The sequence below is a fragment of the Fusarium coffeatum genome, assembly GCF_003316985.1.
Source record: "Fusarium coffeatum strain FIESC_28 chromosome Unknown BRIP53273_contig_49, whole genome shotgun sequence".
Taxonomy (NCBI): domain Eukaryota; kingdom Fungi; phylum Ascomycota; class Sordariomycetes; order Hypocreales; family Nectriaceae; genus Fusarium; species Fusarium coffeatum.
In genome coordinates this window covers 306,682-315,151 of record NW_022157846.1, presented here as the reverse complement: position 1 = coordinate 315,151, position 8,470 = coordinate 306,682, and the positions used below count along the sequence as shown (strand labels likewise).

Sequence of the window (8,470 nt, the reverse complement as noted above, 5' to 3'; positions counted from 1 at the left end):
GCCAATTCCCCAGCCCTCAGTCCCATGACGAGTTCAACAATATTGAAGCTTGCTCCAAATGAATTGAGGCGTGGCGTGTGCGAGAGGCAGCTTATTTGGAAACCCGCCTGCCTCTTGAATCAGGCAATGGTTCAGCATCCGGCACATCATCCACCAGTCTTAAGACTTCTCACGTTGCTAATGCGGCTAGTGACAATTTAACTGTCACAGACAGTATCATCGATGCTGAACCAAGGCTATTCGCCCACTTCTTTTCCACTGTTAATGTGGTCCGCTGGCAACACACTGTGGCAGGACTTCCTAGTTCCGCAAACCAAATTGGGAGCAAGTCCCTGAGCCTTGAGCACAACCCAAGACGGAACCGGTGTCACCATCAACTGGAACTGAGTAGGCGAGGCTTGCAAGGTATCTTCCGTTGCCAACGCAGATGATGTTGCCACACAAACACCAATCACCCTGCTGCCTTGATCTTAGTGAACAACGAGCAGCTTACCACCCAATCCACTAAGCGATTGTGGAAGTGCAGGGTGACGAGAATGTTGATACCCTCAACTTTGCCGCGGAGCCATATCTTCAACGTCAATTCACTGACGACGAGCAAGCGCTATTGACGAACCTGCTACACGATGATGATATCAACGATGGAGAGAAGTATGATCGGATCAGGGATCAACTACTCAACATGGAAGCGACGAATACTCTCCTGCGTCTGCCAAACGGAGAAGTAGCTCAGGGCAATGTTGACAATGAGCCCCTCTGGTGTAGTGCGAAACACATTGGTCTTCAGATTCCGCACATTCACTCAAGGTACTACGTCTCTGCAGTGAGAGTCCTTGTCAAAAATGATGTAACAGGTAACAATGACGAATTGCAATTCCTGTTGATATCAGTGTCGAAGACATTACACCTGGCGGTCAAGAAGACACTCAAGCATTCTTTGATCGTCTTACCCAATGCGACAACGCTCAGAGTATCCGCATGAAGATGGACGTTTCTATGAAACCTATCAAAGCAGAGTCATTGGCAGTCAATAGTCTGAAGAATACGGCGAGTGCCAATCCGCCACCATGCGACAGGGCAATTGAAGCGTACCAGCACATCGTGGACTTCGCTCCCGTTACGCTGCAGTTTGTAAATCTTGCCGCTGAGTTGCCTGGTGTTCAAGGCATCCTAGCTCAAACCGCCCCTCGATTTCTCTTAGACATCTACGCAAGTATGAACCGGGGAACGAAAGAGGCACTCTCGCCCACAGATTACCAAGGTGTTATAGTCACTAAGGGTTTATATCTACGGGATGGGAGCCAAAAGACATACGCACTTACTCGTCGACATGTAGTGCTCCTTCCAGGCAAAAGAAGTGGAAAGTTCAACAACTATAGAGACTATCGGCACAGCATTTACGAAAATGCAGTTATGGTTATGCAGCCCACAGACGAAGTTTACGATTAGATTATTTCTGAACGCGAAAAGTGTATTGAGAATCTTAACGGTCAGGTTGGAGGCATGATTACGGGTGGCTTGAAGGGTAGTCGTGATAGATGCGATGACTTATGTTACTCCGATCCATTGGCTATTGAAGGATATCAAACAGAGATTCGGTGAAGTCCATCTGGCCTAGGGGTGGCTTGGAAGATTTGCCCAAGTAGCTTAAGTAAAGTTTAAAGAAATTGTTATCTAAGCCTTACAATATTTAAAAGAATAATAGCCTAAACACTGGTCTAAGCTAACATAAAGTATCCAAATTCTTTTATCTCCTATCTCCTATTTCCTTTCCTTATGATTTTCGTGGTTCGAGATCGCCTCTGCGATTGAGATCCTCTAGCTGAGACTCCATACCAGGACCGCTTGGATCAAACCACTCCAGGCTTGCGACACGCTTGGCCTGGCCGAACCAATTGAGCATCTTCCAGAAGGCATCAGATCTAACACTTTCAGACTCGAGGTCATCACTCTTCTAGAGGGAGGTCTTGTTCTTTTCAGCCACTGCCATAGCCTCAGGGACAGTATCGACTTCACCGAACACAAATAAAGCTCCAACATGGCGAGTGGTTCCAACGCAAAGGCGGTTCTTGTTGGCAACGAACCGCGGACCACTGGACTGATTGACGCCAAGTACCAGAATTACAACATACCCTGAGCGCCCCTGAAAGGAGTCTGTTGTATTGATAGGGATATTCGCAATGTCGGGTATACCCTTGGCCTTAGCGTTGCGAATAGACTCAAGGCACTCTAGGTTGCCACGATAGGGTGTGATCATGACAATGTCGTTGGGAGTTATCTCCGTGTCGCTGATCAAGGCGATAGCACCTTCGAAGGCCTTATCACATTGTCCCTGGTTGTATAGTAATATAGGTACCCACCAAGGAGAGGCGGCGAGACCAATGTGCTTGTCAATTGCCCATGTCTCGGCCTCTGGCTTGGTTTTCCGAGAAACGATGTTCTGGTAGCCGGATTTCTGGACGGGAATTAGTGAATGAAATGGGTATTTAGTAGCAAGTATGGCTTACGAAGTCAGAAGTGACCCAGAAGTCAAAATCCGTCGACTCTGCCTCGATAGGCTGTATATATATATATATATGTATCGTCATGCTTATATGGCAAACGTTGATTGCCAGTGACTCTGCCTTGATGTTAGAAACGTTATCTTCTAAGTTTTGACAAAGAAAATAAATTACCTAACTGTTGGTGGAATGGGGCATGAAGTGGCCATAATCGTTATACCCCTTTAAACATTGAAGATGAGCTGACTTCACCTTCCATAGAGTACAGTCTCATGACGGGGAAGTGAGAAGCAGCGTCAATTCCGATACGCTCAAGGGCACCGTGCAAGCGATCGTAGAAAGCTTTTAGTCCAGTAGATTGGTGTTCAACAGGTATATAATATAATCTTTAAGGTAGATGGCTCTTGTTGGTGGAGGCGGGCAGAGTCATTTTTGTAGCAGACGCGCCCTCAATCTCTGGATGGGTGATGAGCATGGTCCGATATCCGCGAGGGATTCCTAGGTCGATACAATCGACCCAGCGGCCTCGGAACGCGTGGTCAGATGCGTTATCAGAACCGGCATCAGGATTGGATCTGCGAATGGCCTCGTATAGTAGGTATATATCTGGCCAGTCAGAAGCTGATCTGTATCCAAAGGATGATCTTGTAGGAGAACAATACTTACTATAGTAGCACTCTTTGCACAGGCGGAGAAAAATGAAGTGCCAGTGTACGGTTTTTGGGAGGGGAGGGGAGTTGAAGTTATAGGCAGGGGAGGCATGCAAGACAGAGGAGGCCATCCTCCACTTTCCATGTCGTTCTACACTCCCCCGCCCACAAATAATGGGTGTTTGCACCCAAAACACCAAGTATTCCCACAAACATCGTACATTTGGCCTAAGAAACGACAAAGCTTAGGCAATTTAGGATAACTTAGACTAACTAGACTGCTTGTTCGTCTAACTTTTATGTCATCTTTAGATGTTTCATTTGCTGCCAGAGACCAGCATCTGTTATACATGTGTGCCTCGTACTGCAACGATTATCTGTTGCCACTGACAATTGAGATCTTGTTATCCAACTTCATCTAAGTCACCCACCCGCACGCCCCTCTCTCCCATTCATCCGCAATCCGGGGTTGCTCATTGAGCACGAAACATCCCATGCCAGTCCGCTTGAAGTACTCAAGCACGGAGACGCGACCGAAAAGAGAAAACGCATTGAGGAGATCGTCACCCTGCTTCTGAGTGGTGAGCGTGATGGTTGAGGGAGTTGTCGTTCATCACCTGCAATGATCATGTCTGGTGATGCTTTTCGTGCGGGTTAAGTTCTGCGCCGCTTGATATGATACAAGTGAACCGGAACGGAAGCAGAATGCAGGGAGATTGAACAACTCGTTGTTGCTGGTATCCTGCTGGCCCATAATGAGGACACAAAGCTCATCGCTAAGCTTATCTGCCGATTTGATCTGGAACTTCCTCTTGTAGAAACAGAGGGTCACGGTAAGATCTTTGGCTACTTCCGCGTGATTGTTGAAAACAGTGGTTTTGAGGTATTCTCCGAGGGGAAGACTCATGACCATAGCCACATACAGCTTCCCACAGTAAGGAGCATGGAAACGGATGCTAAGATTCGGAATGAGCCTGGGAAGACCTAAAGCTTCACCTCCGATAATGGCTTTGCTCTTGAGCAACCATAGTGCGCAAGCACGAGAGTCAGCCTTTTTGGGGGGCATGTCTATAAACTGTCAGAGGATATACAACGCGATAAGGATTGAAGGCACGTACTGTATGGTGCAGGGACTGTAACGCAGTTTGGTAGGATTTGGATATGCATCGGCAGGGAAGAGCTGTCCTTCCAGGTGGGTGACAGAACAAATATCTCCTAAGACTTAGACCAGGAAAATAAAGTAGTCTAGGTGCTGGTCTAAACTTGCGTAAAGTGATCTAATCATTTCGTCTCTTATGCCTGAGCGGCCGGTTCTTGTCACACCCTGAGGCTTGCGAAGGGATATAACAAGGGCGGTGACGAAAAGACTGCCGACCTTGCAAACAGGATACGGCGATGAGGAGAAGATGCCCTCTGCGAAAGGGGACGGCAATCATGGGATGGAGGTGATGTGAAGGAAAGGTTGATGGAGTGTCCAGCAGAGGAACAATTCGTAAAAATGGGGCTTAGGTTATCTGCACGCCCCCTTCAACTACCGGTGGCGTCCAAAGTGGAGTCTCAGCCCTACCATGCAACCTGGGTCAGCACCTAGAAAGATGGACGCCTAGACCCTGTGTTTGTGATCGATCTTCGACGGTTTCGAGGCGCCCTTTACGCTTTTGTCGATGAGTGACCCGCGGGTTTGCGTATGTTGTTTATGTCATGTTTGTGGGTGTTATTATCCTGTGTATGATTTTTCAGCGAGTTTTGTCTTTGTTGACGTTTGTTTTGGCTCCCTGGTGGAGCTTGAAAGTTGACTTGTAAAAACCCATGTTTGGTTATTGCACGAGGATTTTGTGGTGCTATTTGCGTATAGATGGACCTTTTGGTGATTGATTTTCCAATACCAGGCGGTTTTCTTGCTGGTAAATGAAGGACAAGCGAAGTGCGATTTCTGCCTCAGGTTAACATACCTGGTACTACCCGGGCAGGCAGCAATTCTTTCTATGGATTTCTTTCTCTTCTGTTGCGCTACCTGACAGCAGTCTCTGACTGCAATTTCCATCTGTCTTCCTTCTCCTTCCATCTCTTTCCCTGTCCATCATCCATCATGAATTCCTCCTTCATCATAAAGTCTGTGAGTAGATTTAGGCCATCTTTAGCTAAATTTTACTAATACATCTTTAGCATCCAGGCCAACACTGAATCTAGGCCAACTGTGCCACTCGTCGTCCGCGAACATATAGATTATACTAAGGCGAGGCCGCGTGCCTCACGCATATATATCACCAGCAATGATGAGACTTCAACTCAGGTCACATGCAAGCAGCGACAGACCGGCGCTGTCCGTTGGAGTATCTCACTGTCACGAGTCGGATAGCTCCCGAAGGCCGTTCAATTCGTTGACTGGAATTTGAATGAGCTTGATCACCCAGCGCTTTTCAACTTCGTGATGACTTGAAGAGTGATGATGCTTACAGCGAACTGCGAGACTTTTTCACTTCCGTTGTTGGAGATCATCAAAGCACATGACTTCCGTTTTGTCTTCAAGAAAAGTGGCATCACAAAGAGCGTGGTCTCGCTCCCTATTGCCTCCGCCTGTAAGGCTTCAGGACGAGGAAGGTCATTACATTGGCCAGGAGGCGCACGATGTATTCTCGGCTCGTTGGGGCACTTCTGATGAGATACTCATCGATGACAAGTGGATGTTAAACCCCGAGTCTCCCAGCGACAAGTTTGTCCATCATGAAGATTCGGATCAATATCAATTACCAGAAAGAGCATACCGTTGTGTTCATATTTGGGGCTAATCTGATATCTATGGCTCCCCACATCTTGCCCATGTCCTCACACAGAGCAGAGAAGAGCTGTGGTCCCCTCAACCAGCCCATCAACGACACGATAACATCAGCTTCCATGAAGGTTCGAGAGAACCCAACAGTCCCGTTGTAGGCTACCAAGTCTTGAGAAGATGCTGTCTACCACTGGAATACAGACCAAATGAGACGAATCTGGATCAGAATGAACCTGGCATGGAAAGTTTGGAAGTCGGGGGAGTCATGGTTGGCTTCTCCAACAAGTGGGTGCATCCTGTTGTGATGCAGATCGAGGAGTGTCAACTCGAAAAGATCGAAGAACCCGAACACCCTCTAGTCTCGACAGTCTTCCAAACTTACCCACACGGGATACGTTGCGGAATTGACATTATCTGGCATGAGAACCTAATAGTTCCAGGAAACTTCGAATATGCCAAGGACGGGTTGCGGGGTCGACTCGAAGGCGAAGAGCAAGTTCAGTTCAACCGCAAGCTCCAGCATGAACATAAGCAGCGTGAGCCCGAACTGCCGAGCATATCTTCCACGATAGCTCGTGTTTTCCCAAACAACAAGGCCCAGACGACGAAATCACGGATGAGGAATCTCTTCAGTAATATCACATATCAAGATATTCACTTTGAACTGAAGTGGCCACGTTTGGCTTGGTTCAAATTCCCCAAGGCTATGATTACAGCCATGAAAGATTTCTTGTCTCAACTCAAGAACTATGTGATATCTCTTAACCTGGCATTGGCTGCTACTGTGATCTTCTTTGATCTGCAAAATAAAGACAAGTCATGAGTATCCGAACCTTTCGCTCCCAGAATTCGTCGTCTGTTTCCCGCATATGCTCAAATTCGTCGAATTGTCAAAACTGACGGCTTTTATCAATTTCAACGCTGAGGTGCTTGATCCCTTGGCCACGACTGCAAGAGCAAAGAAGAAGAAAGCGAAAGACAACAGCCTCTCTAAGGTTAAAAAAAAAGGCACCGAAGACGGATGATACAGGAAGTCAAGCTGATAACTCAGTTTGACTCGTCCTAAGTGCGACAGCAAACTCTGAGATCAAATGGCTTTGGAAGACATCCGATGGAAGTTATACCTCTCCAAGAGGTTTAATCCTTATTGGATATAACTCCATTGAACACATCAGAGAAGAAGCTGTGATAGCTCGCGAGAATTTTGTTGAGGCACGCTCAAAGGCGTACAATCGCGAGTACATGATATTCATTGGGCAAAAAAGAGTCAACCATTTGCTCTCTCTTGACCCGTCGGAAGAGCGCGAAGACTTCCTCGATCCCAGTCTGCGCCCAATTGCAGTCCATCGCCCGGTTCTCATCCGCAATATATACAAGCAGCAGGTCGCAGAGAGGCTGCGGTTCTTCGACAAGTACAACATCGACTACAAAGATGCGCTGCCAGAGAAATGAGTGTCTGCACTTTGGACCCCCACTTGATGATCCAAGACAGTCAACGTATTGGAGAGTTTTATGGTCAGGGTTACTGGTACAACTGCGAGATGGCCCTGGCGTCAGGGTGCCAGAAGAATTGATTGCTAAAATCATAAGAGACGAAATAAGCGGATTACTTTATGCTAGATTATAGTAGATCTTAGACTACTTTATTTTAGTAGCCTAAGCTTTAGAGAACATCTTTGCGAACTTTGGTCTAAAGCTATGTACCTACCTAGTTCCCTCTCATGCTGGCACTGGTGACTTCTATTGCTCCTACGTTCATGGCATATCCACATCGGTGCTCAGGGACAAGTCAAAATTGTCGCAAGCAGGACCAGAAACGAGGTATATCTCGAACACCATCTCTCCAAGCGTAACTGCAAAGTCCGACATTAAATGGCTCTGGAACTTCGGACGGAAGCTTTGCCTCTTGTCAAAGGTCTACTCCTTGTCGGATATAAATCCATCGAACAAGTCGGAGAAGTGGCCGTAATAGCTGAAGCAGGACAATGTTGAGTCAGGATCGCAAATCTATAATCTAAGCCTCCACTCCATACAAAATAAAGTAGCCTAAATGCTTGTCTAAGTTGGATAGATAAGATTATCTAAATTATTACGTCTCTTAGGTTGAGCGTCCCCAGAATGACTTTACTTAAATTTCGTGCCGCTTTGTGTTTAGTACGTGGGCGTGCTTCGTGGCACCATGGAACTCAACCTTCTCATGAAACAGGTACCTGTGTTATGTATGTTTGCGAGGTAGGGTACGAGAGGAAGGATGTGGTTCCGGAAGCACTCCTTTGAAAAGTTACGATAAAAGGTACTAAGGGAAGAGGTAGTGCAGATGTGAGCAGGAAAGCAAAAGAAAGCGGAGCATGATGTTGTCGGTGTTCCTGACGCTAATGCATGTCCGATGTGAGATACTCCACGATCGGAGGCAGGTACCTCCCATGCCATTTGCTGCACACTCCAAGCCCGGGAATAAGGTAATGGCTGAGAAGCATAGTGGGGCTTCTGTCGCAGAGCAGACGCTAAAAAACAGTGCCGGTACCTGAAAACGCAGGTGCTCCCCC

The 8,470-nt window shown here is 47.1% G+C and overlaps 3 protein-coding genes across 3 annotated transcripts; 2 read left to right on the top strand and 1 right to left on the bottom strand.

The window, feature by feature from the left end:
• Positions 1–682: 682 nt before the first annotated feature.
• On the top strand, positions 683–1,449 carry FIESC28_02282 (uncharacterized protein; the record flags this gene model as incomplete). The annotated part of the gene is made up of 2 exons (XM_031156432.1): positions 683–807; positions 891–1,449. The coding sequence occupies 2 exons, from the start codon at positions 683–685 to the stop codon at positions 1,447–1,449; spliced, it is 684 nt and encodes a 227-aa protein (XP_031019603.1).
• A 505-nt stretch (positions 1,450–1,954) lies between these two features.
• On the bottom strand, positions 1,955–4,217 carry FIESC28_02281 (uncharacterized protein; the record flags this gene model as incomplete). Its single annotated transcript, XM_031156431.1, has 4 exons — positions 1,955–2,455; positions 2,508–2,558; positions 2,722–2,843; positions 3,848–4,217. 4 exons carry the CDS (start codon positions 4,215–4,217, stop codon positions 1,955–1,957), a joined length of 1,044 nt encoding a protein of 347 aa, XP_031019602.1.
• Positions 4,218–5,875: 1,658 nt separating this feature from the next.
• On the top strand, positions 5,876–7,376 carry FIESC28_02280 (uncharacterized protein; the record flags this gene model as incomplete). Its single annotated transcript, XM_031156430.1, has 3 exons — positions 5,876–6,078; positions 6,126–6,740; positions 7,100–7,376. 3 exons carry the CDS (start codon positions 5,876–5,878, stop codon positions 7,374–7,376), a joined length of 1,095 nt encoding a protein of 364 aa, XP_031019601.1.
• Between the last annotated feature and the right edge of the window lie 1,094 nt (positions 7,377–8,470).